At 33.5% G+C, this 19,547-nt stretch overlaps 1 protein-coding gene across 2 annotated transcripts in view; it reads right to left on the reverse strand.

The window, feature by feature from the left end:
- LOC105863359 (neuron navigator 3) overlaps positions 1 to 19,547 on the reverse strand; it is a 162,685-nt gene that overhangs the window by 34,817 nt on the left and 108,321 nt on the right. For both annotated transcript variants that reach the window (XM_076007150.1, XM_076007149.1), the window contains 4 exons: positions 11,413 to 11,524; positions 5,226 to 5,347; positions 3,381 to 3,553; positions 1,318 to 1,471 (listed from right to left, as the gene is read on the reverse strand). In XM_076007150.1, coding sequence (XP_075863265.1) covers positions 1,318 to 1,471; positions 3,381 to 3,553; positions 5,226 to 5,347; positions 11,413 to 11,524 — 561 coding nt within the window. The remainder of the gene's footprint in view (positions 1 to 1,317; positions 1,472 to 3,380; positions 3,554 to 5,225; positions 5,348 to 11,412; positions 11,525 to 19,547) is intronic.

The following is a 19,547-nucleotide window of genomic DNA, read 5'->3' on the forward strand; positions in this document are numbered from 1 at the left end:
TTTTCAGGGGATGTGTGTGTGTTTTTTTAAGTATGGTACAACAATCTACATTTATTCAAATATAGTTAAGTTGTCTTCTTCTGGATCATCATAACTCTCCAAACTCTGAATTCCATCCTGAATTTCTTGCAACTGTATTTCCTTTAGAACCATTGGCCCCAATCTCTCATGTTGAGCAATAGAGCTCTCATGGGGCGGATGAAAAGGGCTGCTGGTCTTGTTTGCCGCTCTGCGGTGAAATGCATGGGCTGTGCAGATGCGCTGAGTAGCCACGCCCATCACTAGGTCTTATTTTCAGAGTAGGGCTTATATTGTGCGGATGCGTAGAAATCCTGCTAGGGCTTATTTTGTGGGTAGGTCTTATTTTCGTGGAAACATGGTAGCTGTGAGCTACGCTGACGCTATGGCACTCTAGCATGGACAACAGAGTGGGACTCTGACTCAGAAAAAAAAAAAAGAATAACACATTTTAAATAGTTCATAATACTTCTCATTTTAAAAGTGATGTTAAGATTTCATAGGCAAATAACATTTGTAATGCTATTGTGAATTCATGGAGAGTTGAAAAATAGAGCAAAACAAAAATAACATAAATAAGGTGATTTGAAATTACTTAAATTCTGGCTGACATCTGAAAAAGTTTTTGTTCCTTCAGAATGGCACACTAAGCTCATAAAAACAAAAGCCATTTGATGAATATACACAGTGGCAGATGAATCTGCTCAGCAACGAGCTTTTCTTATTTCAGTCATCTGTGGTACCAAGTGATTACTGGTTTATAATAATAAAATGAAAACTCAGTCTGGTTCTGAATTTAGCCTTTACATGTTTCCAAAAAATACAAAAGCTTTACTTTTACATATGGCATTTTAAATCACTTTACTTCAATATTCAGAAAGCTTATGTTGAATTTTTCTAGTTTCCTCATTATTTTTGTTTTTCAATAGAAAACAGGTGAAAGTATTTGAAAGTCAGATTTCAAAGGAACAGGCAAAAAGCCAAGATGAAGGTAAATCATGGAAAAGTGAAGAAGCAAGAATTGTAGTTTTTCTAAAAACTTCACTTTCAACCTGAATCCAATCACTAGTGTAAGCATCTTAAATGGTTCTAGAGTACAACTGGCTGGTTTGCACTTCCATTTCCAAACCTGGGTTTGACAAAATTCTCCATTAAAAAATGAGTTGCAAAGATGGAATAAACAGAGTACATTTCCACAGTGCGTTTAAAAGCAGAATTTGTTCTATAATAAGCAAGAGAAGAGAAGAAGCAGTATTTTTATTTCTCCATTTTGTTCCTTCAAAGTGCTTCAGCACCAACCTGCATCCGGTTCATGGCTTCCCGGATCTGATCAAGATGATGAGCAGAGCTGAGGGCCTCCAGCCGAATATCTGTTAATTTTAATTCCTTTTCTCTGAGCTCGCTCTTCAGCTGCAGAATTATCTCTGCCTCAGCCTCTGTGCATTCACAGATCCTGAAGAAGGAAACAAACACAAACTCAGTGGTCTGGAGAAGCCAGAGGGATTAGGAAAAGTAATGCCACTTTTCAAAGCTGAACTGCAATATTATCCAGCAAGTACAGAAATTATTTCCTGCTGGCAAAACCTGGAGAAAAGCAGAACAAATTTTACGAATAGTAATGTATTCATAGGTTCAAAATTGAAAATAGCTGTGTTTCTTTTAATCTTTTCTTCCCATTTTCTGAAGTTTAAGAAACAATCTACTATTCCTGAATATAAACTAATTCTAAAAATTTCCTTGTTGTTGATATTTATAGGGCATAAAAATCCTAGTATTACTACATTTCATTCCAGCGTTTTTCAAGGGATTTAAATCTCCATTTGCAACATGTGAATATTCTTTTTTAAAAAGCAAAGTAATTACATACTTAAAATGTTGGTTTCTTCTTTTGAAAAATTGTGCAAAAAAAATAATAACAACCTTATTTGCCACAACACTGTCTTCAAGTTACCATGAAAATCCAATATAAATATTGTGGAAAATAAATTAGAGAGATTAGTTTTGGACATTTAAATATCGGGTGAGTGTTATCTAACGTTCCTGTTAGGCTCAGCTGACTTAGGAGATCCCGGCTAATGAAGCTAAATCGCAGGTTTCAACTCATGCTAGCAGGCTAGCTGGGGGCTGTTGGAAGGTCATATATGTTATATCCTTATTGTTTTGTTTTGTTGTTTTGTGGACAACTTTGTGGAAAATCCATCAAAAGAATGTGTTGCATATTAACTAATAGTTTTTCATTTAAAATTTGAGGACTAGGTTTGGGCACAAAATAACAGTGGTTATATTCTTCCTTCCTACATAAGTGATGCAATGATGTAGTCAAAGCATAGTGGCTCTATTCCATATGAGAGTTCAATGCTAGTCATTGTTGTGGGCATACGAGGAAATCTGATTTAGAAAGATATAAAACAAAGAGAATCATCTAATCAGAACATTTCAACATTCCAAATATGTTGTTCTTTCTTGTACAGTAGTCCCCCCTTATCCACAGTTTTGGTTTCTGTGGCTTCTGCTACCTGCAGTAAAACGTGGTCTGAAAATATTATAGTATTTTGAAGGAGAACACATTCCCATAACTTTATCACAGCATATTGTATTTTATCATTAGTTGTTGTTCATTGCTTGCTGTGCCTTATGTATAAATTTAACTCTATCACAGGTATGTATGTAGAGGAAAAAACAATGTATGTAGGGCTCAGTAGTATTTGCAGTTTCAGGCACCCACTGGGGGTCTCGGAAAGGATCTCGTATGGATGAGGGGGGCCTGCTGTACTATCAAAAAGTGGGCTACTTATAAAAATGCTATGTTAGATTGATTAATAGAACAAAAAGTGAGTTGCAGGTTGGTTTTAGGAAACCAAATTTTAGTTGAAAACAGAATGAAAGAAGAGATAATTTATCATTAAAAATGCATGTGAGTGATTTTAGAGAAAGCAAAAGCGAACACTACATAGGTTAAAACCTGGATCTTTGCAGTTTTCATGCATCGCACTCCATTTTACCGGGATCTATGCTTGTAGATCACAGGGCCATTTTGCCGTTTCTTTGGTGGCCAGACAAGGGGTGACCTGCATGTACGCACAGTTAGACAGATACATGGAGAAATGCAAGTGAAAAGACGTGAGAACAATGATTTAGAAAAGTGGAGAATGAGATCAAGGAACACTCAGTTTCTAATATATGAAAAATGACACAGAAACCGATGCTGTCCGCTATTCTCAGAAAGATGTGAAAATAATTGGCATGGAGATGGTGCCGCCGTTGTGCGAGTGCAATCCAATTACATTTAGAACATAAACGTGGGCTTGGCCTACGGTTGTTTTCCAAAAATATTTCTGCATTCCTCAAAGGGAGTAACTTACGCCGAGGCAGACTGCGAGGGCTTCATGGAGGCTGAACCACAGTCCCCAGCATTATGAGGCAACTTGGGGGACGCTGGAAGGGACGAATCAGTAAGCTCTTCGATGTCAGAATGTGAGGAAGGAGGCTTGGTGGACTTTTTCTTCCCAAAGGCTTGTTTGAAAGAGCTTCTCAGCTGAAAGGAGGACAGAAATTACCCTTCTTGTCTATTTGCACTGGGAGAGCTTTTGCTGTGGGGCGTTAGTTTGCAGATGCCGTCCTAGCCACTGCCTGGGGTCAGTATGTATAAGCAGAGTATTAACAGTTGCAGCACAGTATCTCTAAAAAAAAAAAATGATACCGTGTTTTGTGTTTTCATTTTATTCTTGTATTAATCCAGCGCAGCGCAAACATGGAAGGCTTTTAAATAGTGCAAGGTCAAGGGCATGGCTGTCAGAGCACTCATTTAAAACTAAGTACCTTGAAGGGATATCCATTCCCAATGCTTCTCTCTTCAAGGCAATTTGTTTTAAATGGCCACTTTAGCGCTACAATCAAGTCATGTCCTGCTGACAGTAGGAACTTAAAAAGCAAAATGAAATCAAATTCACCTAACACTTCATTAATTGTGATTTTTCTATTCAAATTTTCAATTCCCAGACTATTCAAAACCAGAATTGGTATCCCCTACAGCTCTATTCAGAAAGTGGTTTTACTTCTTTTTAAAATTTGAGATTAAAATGAAAAGACACAAAGAAAAGACATACAAGGTAATCTGTTTTTAAAAGGTATAAAAGCCTACTGCCAAAATGAATAGCATTCATGCCAAGGTAGGGTTTTTTTATAGATGCATGCCAAATTGTCCATGGTTTATATTCACCTCACTTCCTCTAGAGTTCACCTTGCAGAAACATGAAAGAGTGTGGAATTACAAATCAAGGGAATGAAGGCTGATCAGTATTTTAAAATATTACCTGCATAAACATTTTTTTAAAACAAAAAAGATATTTCTTTCATTATTCATAGAAAGCACTCCAGTAAAATCCTCTGATAGTTACATTTTGGATTTCATCAAGAGTTGTATTTATTTAAAAATCTACCTTTGTTTCATGATATTAAAAGAAATCCTTTACTTCATTGTTTTAAAACTATCTGCAGTGATAGTCTGTTCCCCTTAGCTTTTTAGCAATTGCTTACTATTACCATAAATTATATCTCTAGCAATTTAAGGCAAAGATCTGTTAAAGAGCAATTCTTTATTTCTTCTATGTTCTCTTGGTAAAAAAATTTAAAAAAGTCAAGAAGACATCAATGTGGTTTATTTCTTAGGGGGTGAAACTTTGTTCATATTGTAAGCCCTGTGGATTCTGAAGGGTGGAGATTTCAAGTTCTCTTCTTTCCCTTTATCAACTCCACTTCTACCCCTTTTCCTCTAACATCACCAGAACCACCTCACCACCACCACCATTATTATAATAATCTTTTTTCTTTATCTCTACCAACACAATAAACCCTTCTTTTAAGCCATTCTTTTACAGTTGTTAGCCTATTTTTCTTTACTACAACTCTATAGAATTGGTATTAATTACCCCATTTTTACATATGAGAAAACTAAGGTCCTTAAAAGGTGAAGTAACCTGCCCAAGATCCAGTGGAGATTCAAACCCAAGTTTAGTCCCGACTCCAAAATGTCTGCTCGTAAGCATCACCCCACCCTGATCTTGGTAGTGAGTACAGTATGACAGGTACCAGTCACTTGAAGAGGACCCTTTCTAAACTGCTGTAGATCTCTTACCCCCAAAGGAAAAAGCCTAACTCATGGTGCATTAATAAGCTTCTGAATTATTAGATGAATGATGATGGCTTACCCAGTTTTTCTTTTTCTTTTTCTTGGAGTCAGCATCATTACCACTGCCAATGCTGGAATGGCTCGTGGCACTGTTGATACTAGAAACACTTTCAGAAGAATGCTGTCTTCTGATGCGGAGATCTAGCAAAAGACAGAGAGTATCACATTTTTTTTGCAGAATTTCAATCTGAACAAATAAGTCTTTTAAGTGTTTTGAAAGCAGGTTCCCTAACAAAAGTTAACAAGGCTTTGTACAGATCATTTCAACACAGTTTTGGCTTTGAAAGTTTAATAAATTACAACCATATTTGCTGTAATTAACTGTGTTATCTACATTAAGATTTAATGGGAATCTCATGTAAGACTGTAGTACTGCTAGTTTAATGAGTTCTGAGTTTTGTCCAAAAATAAAATGCTATGCTAGTGATCTCTACTGAACACCTAGATTAAACAGCTCTTCCAAAATGATTTATTCCACATGATTAGTTCCATGGAGTAAATGGAAACTCATAATAGGATGAGAAAGAATTATTTTTGAATATTTGTGCTTTGAATAAAATTACCAAAGCCAAATATATCAACTTTCCATTTCATAGAGTTCTATAACATTAGAGCCAAAGCAAACCTTGGAAATCATGTAAATACATCATCTCCCAGATGAGGAAACTGAAGTACAAAGAAGCTAAGTAACCTGGCCAAGGTCAAACAGCCAATGAAGGGAAGATCCTTAAAAGAGAGTTTAGGTAGACCGAGCTTTTGAATTAAACAAAAACCATATTGCAGACAGTGCAATTCTTCTAACCTATCTCTAGTCCCTGTCCATGACTTAAAATGGTAACAGTAATACTAATAACAATAAATAATAATAAAGCTTGCTTTTACTATATACTTAGTATGTCCCTGGAGTCCCTAATTTTATTCTAAAACAACTGAAATAATTTTAATTTCTAAAAGTAATTTGCACATGGTCACTTAGCTAAAAAATAGTAGAATCAACCTTAGACTTAGACCGATTCTAATATTCATTATGCTAACTGCCAATATGGCCATACTATACTTCTCAAAGCATGTAGTGCTTCTCTAGTTAAGACATCTTAAGAGAATAGCATTTGATATTTAATCATTTTTGAAGCTATCCACTTATTCCATATAAGATTTATATATAGTTACTAAAATTAAAACTTAGAAATTTTATCTATTTACAGTGAGCTGATATTAAGTGTTAGTGAGACACTGAGAGAATTTATAAGATTATATGTAAAGTCAAATATGCTTTTAGGCCATTTCTATTAATATACATAATAGACATCAAAGCAGATTAACCAAGCAAAAAATTTCAATGGAACTTGTAAGATGTCAAAAATTACTATAAAGCTTTCACAAAGTTTCCATAGAAATAACAGTATAAAATCAAGCTTTTGCACTTGATTGATTTTATTGAAGAGTAAAAATGACCCATGGCAATGAAACTGTAACTGGTTACTTTGAAAACATATAATAAATGAGTATATGTGTGAGTATGTAAAAAATGTATACACATATATATACATACATATATATAACCACACATTCATACATATACATATCAATAAATACCTTAATTTTTGTATTAATGTAATCATGCTGGAAAATTTTATAAGAGGAAAAATATAGAGTTATTTTTCAGAATCCCTAGAGTTTGGTCTTTTAAAATTATTTTTAAAAATGCTAATGGAAATATTTACTGTTTTTGCATGCCAAAGATATTACCAATCTCAAAACCTAAATCAAAGTATTTATTTGTGTGGTTTTAATTCAACATTAAAGCAATCTAGTATCTCTTAATCAACTAATATAGAATCATATAAATAAACAATGAAAGAATATGTGCAGGTATTTATGTTTTAAATTTCTGCTGCAATTGACTATTAGCTTTTTTGAATAAGCTTGCTTTTTTGCAAGCTTTTTCCTAGTGATTAGCTTTCACGAATAGAGCAAAAGCATAAAGTATTGAATTTTCCCAGAAATTTTATTATACCCAGAATTAATAAATTATATGTAACTTATTTAATACCATATTTTTTAAAAATATAGGTGAATTATTATAATTATAGGTAAAGAGTAGTCCTTGGAGGTGTTAGTTACCTTCAGTTATGACTGCATTTATCAATAAAGATTAACAAAGGCATAATTTCAATAATATCATGGAATGAAGGGAATGCATTTTACTTTTCTCTAATAATTCCTTTTTAGTGTTTATGAGTATTTAATCCATTGCATGAGGCATCATAGGGATCAGTAAAGAATGATTAACCAAATGAATATAAGCAATCTAACTAAAGGAAGAAGCCTATTGTAAAAGTGAAAATTTCAGTTATGTGATTGTTCACTCATTCATTTTCCACTTTCCACCCTCTGTACCACCACTGCCCCAGTTCAAGCTACTTCAAGGTACCAACATCAACCCTATAGCAAAAAGAGCTATCCAACTTATTCACCATCAAACCATTCTATAAACAACAGCTAGAGAAATCTTTTTAAAAGAAAAACATCATTCCCTTACTTAAGACTATTCAACATATTCTTATTTTAATAAGAATAAAAAAAACTCTAACTCCTAAATATGGCCCCACAACCTCAGTGATCTCATTGGTTCTTCTTTCTCTAACCTTGTTGTACTTATTACATCTTTGCTAATTATCTTTCTTGTAGCACTTCCATAAAGACACTAATCTCTTTTCTGTCTGAAGGCCCCCTTGGAATGCCCCTATCTCAGTATTTTAATATGACTTCATAATTATTCCTTGAATAGCACCTTAAATATCGCTATTTTGGAAAAGCCTTCCTGATTATGCAACCTCTAGTAGGTTCCCTCATACCCTCCTTCTTTTTGGTATCTATTTATCCATCTTAGAACTTATAATTATTTTGGCATGCATGCTCAGCTATACCAATGATCACAAACAATCATATATTTTCTGTTCTCCTACTAGACTAAATGTTTGATGGCGACAAAGACCATGTCAATTTTGTTTACCATTATATATCCAGGACCTTGTATAGAAAATGGCATGTGGTAGGCAATCAATATGTAGTTGTTGAATAAATCTATTCTAATTATTTGTTTGACACAACTATGTTTGTCTACCATTATTCCTAAAAAAATACACTGTTGACAGCAATTAAATACATATGTTATGCAATTGTACTTGGTATAACTTAAGGAAAATCTATCTCATATTTATGCAGAAGTGGTGACTTAAAAAGGAGAAGTACATTTTGAAAAATAAAAGTAAAATATTCTGTTACCTTCAAATTCAGCCTTATAATAATTATGCTTCTTAATATTGTTATATATCTATATATAAAAAACTTTTATTGCAGTGGACTGTGAGCCCCTTGAGTACAGGGCCATTCTTTTTTTATCTTTGTATTTCAAAATCTAATAGAGTGCCTAGTACTAATAGTAGGTGCTTAAATATGTTTATAAACAAATAAATTAATTTTATTATAGGTTGTAATTATCAGATGTTGTTAATAAACATAACACATAAATTTAGGGAAAATAGAAAGGTACTTTAATAAATTGGTATGCAATTTTGCCATAGTTTGACCTGTCTATAAAAGTGTTGCTTCATTCTAAATATATCTTTTAAGATCATATGTTAAAAATACACATGACATAAATACTTTAAAGGTCTCTAAAACTGAATTTCAATATGATTTCATAATACAAATTTATAGGTCATACAGTCACCTTGATAACCCATGGAAAGATACATAATTAGTCTAACAGACTATTTTCTCCATATAACGTCAATGGTCAATTCGATAGGAATCACTTTGTCTTCACTGAATTAATAGTTTTAATATAACAGAAATACAATGTAACTATCCTGTATATATTATATATATTCAACCCTTTATAACTAGTTGTTTTTGATGGTTTGAAAAATCTAGAAAATTATTTTTAATATTGATCAATTTAGATATTAACTGTTATTTTGTTCATCTTTGGTACCACCTCCCCCACCTTTCTGAGCAACGGAATTCCTATTTTTTCAATTCCAGCAGATGTTAAGCTACCTGTTGCCAAAGATAAAAAGAATCCTTTCAGAAAGTTTCACTTCAGTGACTTGTGCTTTGTTAAAGTAAGGATTAAGCCTTTTTAAATCCCTTCTGGACCTATTTACAACATGAAGATTTAGAACATAAGCAGCTTTATTATAGCTCTAAGATAAGCTTTAAATATGCAGTAATTTTCCATCCAGCACATAAATCATCGCCCCCACATGGAAAGTTGCTAAATTCTTAGCAGAAGTAGCCCCTAGAGAACTAGTTCGTCCTTCAATTTAAGTATATCTATCTCACTTTATATAATTGTTTTCCTAAAGTTTAAATTTAAGTACATTTTAAAAATTATATTATTCTTTTCTATAGAATTTGAGTAAGTTCATTTTGTGTGCAAGGCATCACTATGGGCACTAGGGTAAAGAAACAAACCCCTTTTTCATGAATCAGGAAGGACATATGTTAAATAAAGGCATCATAGTGTGATGTGAATTTTAATAAGGGAAGTACAGCTATTTCCAGAAACATACTTACAGGGGACTTCATCCAGTTTAGGGGTCAAGGAGGCATATGTAGCCTAACTCCTACAGTGTGTCAGAAAGTTTTCATGCTGACCAGAGTAGAATGTTACCAGTGGAGTAAATAGAATGTATAAAGAACTTATGAAGAATTGAAAGAAATTCAGGATAGTTGAAATATATAATATACAATGCAACAAAAGAACAAGAGATAAGGTCTAGCTCAACATCTGGCACAGAATTGGTAATTGAATATTTGTTGAATGGATGAAGCTGTGAAGAGAGAGTATCCCATATTAAGGAGTTTCTATTTCATCCTAAAGGCAATGGGATACCTGTAGATAATATGTTTTTAGATGACTGCTCTGGCTTCAGTGTGAAGAATGGTGTAATGTAGGGTAATATTTTAATAGGAAAGCTATTTAGGGGTTCATGCTCATAGTTCATAGGAGATGATGGATGGTGATAATAGGATCAAAGAAGGTGAAGAGATCCAAGAGATATTAAAGGGGTAGAATTAACAGATGTTGGTGACTTACTGAATCAGGAAAGGAGGAGTTATGTGCAGAATCATATGGAAGAGAGTTTAGGTTATCAACAATTAACAAATAGAGACAAAGGCATGAACTTACAAAAGAAACTTTAAAAGAGATTTCAAAGGAGCAAAGGAAAAACCAAGAATGTATGATATCATGAACATTAGAAAAAAATAAATGTTTCAAGTAGGAGAGAATGGACATCAGTATCAGATGCTGTTTCCATGTCTAATACAATAAGAATTTTAAATGTTTTACTGGATTTGGTGACATATAAGTCACTATTGATCCTGGAGAGAATCGTTTTAATGGAGTGGTGGGAAGAGAAGCTACACTCTAGTGCGCTAAAGTGTGACAGGTGGCTGGAGATATTGAAAGAGTACTTAAAACTTTCCCCAGAATTTATCTGGGAATGCGAAGAAAGATAATAGTGGACTGAGATTTAGAAAAAATATTTTTAAGTTGGGAAAAAGTAGACAAGCATACTGAATGTATTAAAAAGAGTCAACACACGAATAAACAGAACCTATGTAAACAACATGACATTAATAATGAGCATTTCTTCAGCAGTGAGCCAAGGGGTCAAGGTGGTGGCAGAGAAAAATTATTTTCATTGTTTAGAATTGCCAAAGCATGGCAATGATCAAAAACAGAACAACTTTTAGTCTGTTTGCTTACTGTCTTAAAATTGTCTGCAGAGAATGTACCTTTTTTTCCCCTCACCCTGAAGTTCCCAAAGCTCATTACTTGCTGTATCACCATATTGATGATCTTATTTTTATATACAAATATGAATTATCATACTCTTACTGGGTTTGTTTTGCTTCAAGTTAGATATGCATGCATTAACCAACCATCCCATCGCCATCTTCACTAAATTGAGTGGAGAGAAATGTGTGTACCTCTGTAGAAGCAAATTCCTTAAGGCCAATTTAAACATTCTTTGATAGTGAAAACCACTGTTCTTGAATTCTGACCACATTAATATCATCTTACTCATTATAAAAGGCAGTGCCACTGAGTAAACACAGCTTTACTCTAATTAAAAAATAAAATAGATGCCTATTATATTGGGTGAAAAAGGAAATATTCCTAAATATACCTTTGGGAGGATGGTCTGGACCATTCAGTGCTCCCTGAATAGCAGCCTGTGCAGCGGAGTTCTGGGCTTTCAGCATTTCAATGGTTTCCCTTAGTTCTATAAGTTCAGACTCCTGCGAAATAAACAGAGTTTGGAAGTTTTAATACCTAGAGAGAAAAATAAGATGTACTTGTTTATAGCTGGCTATCAAATAGGTTTGATTTTATGTAGTACCATCCTCCTGGAAGATTTGGATGCTTGGCTGACCTTGTCAAGTTGTACCTAACAATTTCTTTCTATCTAAGAAAGAATTTCTTTCCCTTGGTTTTTGTCTTATAAAAGTGATCTGCGTAGTCTTGATTCCTTGCAAAGGGTGGCACCCAGAGCTGACCAGTACAAAGTAAAGCAGGATATCACATCACCCAATTTAGATATCACACTTATTAATATTACCTACGATTATATTAGATATTTAGATATCAGTGTTATACTGTTGCATTGCATTATATTTATTGTCAACTAGAAGCCCTGAGTTTTTGTCAAGTGATTTTAGATTTTGTCTGAAGTATTTTGCATCTGGATAATTGATTATTTGTATTCAAGTGTGAAACCTGGAACTTACCTCTAATTCACTTTTATTCAATGTTATCTTATTAAATTCTGCTAGCTTATCAAGATCATCTTAGATTCTTATACTTTTAATTTAATAAAATTCCTCCTACGGAGGGAGACCCAGTTTCCTCAAGCCAAAGCAACACAGGAATAAAAATATGTGAATAAAAATATATGTAATATATAGTCCTTAAATAATGGTTAAATTACCCCAGAAAAACAGCTTATAAGTCATATTTTTATAAAACATATAAATTTTCTTTAGAGTAATTTTAAGATATATACCAATAAAAATAATTGTATAAATTTGGTTTTTCAGCGTTCTTTAAGTGAATTGTTTTACCAAGAATGACTTATGAGGATGATAGCATAACAAAAAAAAGAAAGAAAGAAAAAGAACTGAAGGCTGTCTCAGCACAGATAATATTTCCAGTAGAAGATACTATTTCTAGTAGAAGAAAAAGGGGTATCCTTCTTGGTGGTAATACAATCCTAAAAGCTAGATCTTTGTCAGCCTCTTAGAAAAAGAATTTCTTGGTAATGTATTTGTCATTCATCATTTTCTCTAGCATCTTTGGCAGAAAGCCAAAAAATCAGGTTTTAGTTCTTGATTCCATGGTAAATGATTTATCTTTACTCAGTATCTCCCAGAATATATCAAAAAGCATAAACCTTACCAATAACCACCTTTCTGGAAAACTGCTTCATACACAGGAATATTCAGTGACTATTCTAAACTTAGGCACTTAAAAAAGATAGACAATGCTAATTGAAATGATAGCCAAGTTTGGTATAGATACCTGGCACCTCCACCTCATATATCTATTTTCATTGGCTATCTGACATATTCTTGATAGAGAACAGTTAAATTTCAAACAAACCAACGAACCTTCTTATAGACTTTTAGTAACTTACAAGTCAAAGAATCTCATAATGAAAAACCAATAGCAAACTCCTAGATTTATAGATGATGAGTCTTCAAATACTTGACTGTAATCCACATGCATTCATTTATTATATAAGTAAAATATAATATTTGTACAAAATTTCCAAGGTCATGGAGAAGTCAGACCCAACTCATCATAATTTCTCAGTCTCGCCAACTTCTATATTCTGTCCGTTGTTCAACTAACAATAGATAAGTTTACCAAAACTTAATATATTTTCTATTTCCAAAGATATAAAATATTTCCCAGAAATTCATCCTGTTTTTACAATAAATTTATTCAAAAAGAATACATATGGTACATACTTAATGGAACCACACAACTTAAATATTAATTCTACAACATAAACTCTAGGATGCACATTGCATTTTAATTAAAATCACATTTTCATCTTCAGATTTAAAATAAAATGCTTGTGCTATGGATTAAAAATCTAGCTAAAACATTTGGCTGCAGCTTTAAAGGAGAAGAACAGAAATGAGAAGATCTCACACAAATGTCTAAAAATTGAGCATAATTTGAGTTAGCTGATTTCAGTGTCAAATTAATCTTTTCTGGAGAAATCTCTTCTAAAAACTGTTTTTAAAAATATTAAAAGTGGAATGTTCAGAGAATGTTGCTTTTTCAGAATACTATGTTTAACATGACATAGAAGAATGATTACTTACTATAATTAAGTATCTTTTCAGAAACAACAGATATCAGCAGGTTGGTTGTTACTCAGTGTGGCACAAGAAACCCAAAGGAAGAAAAACCAGGTAAGAAGTATATTTACTATATAACTTTGGAAAGTCATATTTATGAAAAAATTAGTTCAGCCAAATTCATATTAGTAGTTCTTTAGGAGAACCCTCCAAGTATAAGCAAATATCTATAAAACAGTCCATATTTTTTAGTTAAAAAGATAGCTAAAATCAACATAATGACATAATCTTTTCAAATTTGCACTAGGTGTCTTTACATATTTGCCAAAATTCCTTCCTTCTTTCTTATTTCAGTTGAGATCTGCTCTGACCTTGTCACTCTGAGCCTTTCCATATAATGTTTCCCTTTGCTTTAAATATTTTTCCTCACCCATAAAGGCCATGGTGAAATGTTTCTATACCTTCGAAACTCTGTTTTTCTGTTAGAAAAAATGAAAAGGTGCATTTTGGTGCTTTCAGACCATTTAGTGTATTTAGCTTATTTATTTGTTGTTTTACGATTTCAGTAAATATTGGAATGGTTTTGTTGACATGTTTTTGTCTGTATTAAACAGATGTTTCTCCTTTTGAAAGAATAATATAAAACTTTGCCTTTATTGCACACATAGGGTGCAAGAGGGTGTTTGATCACTTAGTGAGTGGGATGCCATATAAAATATCAAAAACATTATCATTTTTTATAACCAGAAGTCTCAATATGGCTAAATCAGTAGAATCATCTACTTTGGATAGCAACAAAGTGAGGTTTTCTTTTCGCTCTTTCCAAATAATATTATAGAGGTAATATAAAGCATTTTAAAATAAAAGCACAACTGAGATGTAGAAATTATTTCTCAATAGTTTGTTTCTAGTCTTCCTTTTCCTCCTCACAATTATAATTAGTTGTTCAGATTTATTTCTAAGATATATTTTTCTAAGCTGTTAATAATGCATGGAAATTGCAATGCTGCCTCCAGGCACAACTAAGAATTCCTTCTTTTGTGTCCATAGTAGGGAGTCTGGATCAGGAATAGGATTAGAAATGAATGCCAGAGATGGCTGACTACAAAATCATTAGATAATCTGAAATATTTTCATATAATCTCTTTATTTTGAAAGTAACCAATAGGAGATACTTAAGTCATAGAATCCTATTAAACCTTCAGAAAAAAACCTGAAACATGTATATGACACCAAGATAATGGATTTAAAGTCAACTTCTCCAATTCAGTAGCTTCCAGTTTCCTACTCTCCTCATTAATACCAAAGAGAAGATTAAGGGCTAGAATAATTTTGCAAATGATTTTGGGAACAAAATGGTCAGATCATATTTTGTTGATACTTCATACTTTTCAAAAGTGGTAATTTAAAACCCGAGAACCAAAGTATAACTTCACGTCTCTCCAGTGAACCATTCAAGATAATGATGCCTCCAACACCCACTGACCAGAAGGTTCTAGTTTTCCATAAAAGTTTCTCATGTAAAAGAAGCTGGATGGGGTCAACATCTCTTTTGACAATTTTGTGCATGTCTCTGAGTCTAAATAAGCTACCAAGGTCAGACTTGAAATGCTTTAAAAAAAATGATCAAATATTTTGCCATTGCTATAATACTAGCCTTGCCTGGTGTTCATTCCAACCTAATTTCCTAACTGTATCTGACCTCTTTCCAAATTTCTTACTAATACAGGCCTTACTGAGAACCTTACAAGCTTGGCAACAAATCTCATCAACCGACTTTAACTCCTAGGCAAGGCTCTTAAAATTTTCCACTGAATCTATCTTTTGTTTCCTCACACTGACACTCAGTTAATCTCACAATAACCAGCTATAGTTTCTGGGAACACATCCCACTTCCCTTCCCCCTCCTTTATATTTGAAATCTTGCTAATTTTTCTTCTGAAAGAACCTGGCATCTCTACTGCATCATCTGAATGAAATTCACCAAATCTCAGTAGTGTAAGTAATTTGAAAATTATATATTCACATTATTCTATACCTTAAGAGATTAATAGAGTTATCATCTGACTCTAGCAATATATATTTAAAAACACTTCCAATGACAAATATAAACTGGGAAGAGTTAGTGTAAAGACCCAATGCAACTTAATTTTTAGCCCCTATGTTACATATTTTCAAAGATTTATCTTCAAATTTCCTCATTTTCAAGGTTTAAATTCTTGTTCAGTTAGTCACCCAAAAAAGTAGTTTCACAGAGGTAAGAATGAGCAAAAGGCTTTATAATTAGCATAAAGGTCAATATCTGGGCTTCATCACTCATATGAGGAGATAGTCCTCTGTCCAGCTCTGACCTTCTAACACTAGCTAATTATACTTTAATATATGTTCTAATTGCCCTGGTATGATAGCTGCAGAGAACTAATTTGAAAGCCTTCTGAATTTTAAATTCCTAAATATTTTTCAGTGAGCTTTAGTAAATTTGAACACAAAGATTTAACAGTTGTGTAAAAATCTCACTTATAACAAACATAGATTTTCAGAATTCCTGCCATTTTGATGATTTGTATCACAGCCTTTCAACTAGCATTCTATGAGAAAATTAAGCCCTACACAATGATTTCAGTGACTATTTTCTCAATTTTTTTTTTTTTGAGACAGTCTTCCTTTTTCACCCCAGCTAGAGTACAGTGACATCATCATATCTCACTGTAACCTCCTACGCCTGGGCTCAAGTGATCCTCCTGCCTCACCCTACTGAGTAGCTGGGACCACAGACGTGTATCATGAGTAATTTTTAGCCAGCATACATGGCTATTTTTTTTATTTTTGTAGAAACGGGGTCACCATCTTGCTCAAGCTGGTCTCCAACTACTGGCCTCAAGCAATCCTCCCACTTCTGCCTCCCCAAATGCTAGGATTATAGGCATAAGCCACTGCACACAGCCTATTTTCTCAATTCCAATGGTGGTGGCACATAGCAAGTATCACTCTAGATGGTAAGAAAAGAAATTATTTTATCACGTATAATGGATGCTTATATGTGATGCTTATACGTGACCTAATGCTTCAGAGTATTAGGTCTTCTTTCATGAAATATTGGTGAAGTGCTGCTGAAGGGACACAGATCTGAAATCAGGGTAAAAATCTTGATCAAACTATGTCAATATCATAATCTATTGAGTCTTAGGTTAGATATAGGGTAATGCCTATATTGACATATTGATAATTCTGTTGACTTTTACCTATTTATAGATTCACTATTACATAACATGCCATCTTCTAGAAGCTTTTGGGAATGCTGTTAAACTATTGCAAAATGCTGCTAAGTTGATCTTCACTAACCATCCTGTTAGTCCAGTGTCAAAAACCTTTGAATGGTTCCTCATTTCCAAAGACCAGATTCCTTAGACATCTTTCTACCCTTAGTTTCACATTTCCCACAAAATCTCTATTTTACCTTAATATTACCCATGATTTCCTCTTTGCTGATTATGCTCATGCATGCTGTTCCTTCCTGTATGAATGCAGTCCCCAACCCCCAGGCCATGGCCTGTTAGGAACAAGGCTGTACAGCAGGACGTAAGCAGCAGGCTTCTCTGTATTTACAGTCACTGTCTCCCATCACACCCCGATAGGACCGTCTAGTTGCAGGAAAACAAGTTCAGGCTCCCACTGAATCTGCATTATGGTGAGCCATATAATTACTTCATTATATAGTACAATGTAATAATAATAAAGTACACAATAAATGTAATGTGTTTGAATCATCCTGAAATTATCCCCCATCCCTGTCTATGGAAAAATTGTCTTCCATGAAACTGGTCCCTGGTGCCAAAAAGGTTGGGGACTGCTGCTCTATGACATACATTTGTGCATTTTCCCTGAATTATCCTCTTCATCCTCCCAAAGTCTCTTCTGTGCCACCTATACTCTGTAACCAGCATGAAGATGCAATGGTCCTCTTTGAGAAGCCACATGACATTGTACTGTTATATTTCTAATGGCACGATAATTTTCCGCCTTCTGAGTTATTCATACATGTCTTTTCTTTCTTACCAGGCTATGAAGGCATAAAAGTAGTGTTCTAGCTACACACAAATTTGGCAAGAGAATCAGTGTTACCTGGCATCTGGAAAGGGGAAAATTGTTAGGAATGAATCCTTCCCTATTCAAGGAAGAGATTTTGATCTATAGATCAAACTAACATTTTCATGTATTAATAATTCCAGTCTATTAATGCCATGTGATTGCTTAAAATCACACTGTGAAGCCAAAAGACTAGGATTTCAGTCTTAGTTTACCTATTTCTTAAGTATGGAAACAAAAACATGTAACCACCTTGGCCTTTGTTTCTTCATGTGTTAGCTACTCATCCAGCTTTCTAATAGCCTCATTTTCAGCTTTACTGTTCTCAATGGTGCTTATCATTACCTGAAATCCTACATATTTTAATTATATTTTTTATCATCTGCTTTCTACAAAAATATAAACCCAATGATAAATATATACATACATATGAAGAATATAAACTTCATGAGGAATGTTATATATGCATAATACATTTTTAGAGTTTATATTCTAGTAGATATCTATATCAATATGTAGAGAAATAGACCTATATCTGTCATTCTGTATGTATCATATATATACTGTTTCTTCTTAGAGCAGTAGAAATTCGATATAAATTTGATGAGTGACTAAATGGACACATGAACCTTGGAACTCTGGGAAGAGAGTTTAAAAATCTTGGCTCTATATTTCCCAAGCTTTTCCCTAAGATTGTTGGATCACCAGAGAGCAATATACCCTTTTATCTCAGCTCCCTTAAGAAGTGCCTTTACTGAAATATGATTAAATGTTATGCCCTCAGCTTTTAGAGAAATGTCTATTTGAACAGCGATTTTGTCTTTTGTTATTGCATGACCCCAATTTAAAAACCTTTGCAAGAAATTCGTCCTTCAATTCAGTGCCGAAGAGTTTGTCTCTTCAATCTAAATTATGCTCTTCTGGTCAGAAAATGAGAATTGAAACATACCAAGCAATCTCCCTTTGTGCCTTAGCTTCCTTGACATTCAATTTAGTTTAGTGTTTTCCAGTAGTAATCATCTAGACTCAGGTATACTGTTATATACATTCTTCTACCGGTTTTCCTTAGATTCTGTCACTATATTATGCCATATCATATTGTAATTAACTGTATGGGCTTCTCGAAACCACTTTGGAAATAAGAAAATTATAATCTCAATTAATAAATAAACTAGTTACCAACATTGTCGTGTGAGTATAGTTTGCAATTAGAAAAGAAGTGATTTTAAGTTAAAAAATGATAAGGGCAATTTCAGACATCATGATATCTTTTGAAGAAATTTAATAATTTTGGCAATGCTATTTTAAGGATAATGTGCACACAATTATAAAATCCCCCATATTACAGAGATGTATTTTTAGATATTCAGGAATTAATCATAGGCATTATAAATTAAGATACCTGTATATTTTTCTAGCTTCTCATGAGAAAATTTATTTATAAATATGAAAGAGTTGAAGGAAAAAATTCTATTAATTTTGACTTCTCAAAGATATTGAGACTTAAATACTATCCTTCATTTCCAGCAATATGCTTGGCATATGCCCAATCACTCATGATGAGTTTGGTTCATCTTATAATTTTGAAGGGAAAAAGAAACAAATATCAAGGAAGGTAACATTTTCTTTATTGCCCACTTCACATGCATACAACATGATTATAGTTTCTTTCTTATTCCTCACCGTGACCCTACAAGGCAATTATTATCATCCCCTCTTTTAAAATGGTGGATTGAGAGTCAGAAAAGGTTAGATGAACTTGCTCAAGATTACAAAGTTCTTAACAGACATAACCAGGATTCACACTCAATATTACTGGGCTCCATTGTTTTTATTCACTGGGTTCTTAACATTACATTGAGAAATG

This window comes from Microcebus murinus, chromosome 10 (assembly GCF_040939455.1).
Source record: "Microcebus murinus isolate Inina chromosome 10, M.murinus_Inina_mat1.0, whole genome shotgun sequence".
NCBI lineage: Eukaryota > Metazoa > Chordata > Mammalia > Primates > Cheirogaleidae > Microcebus > Microcebus murinus.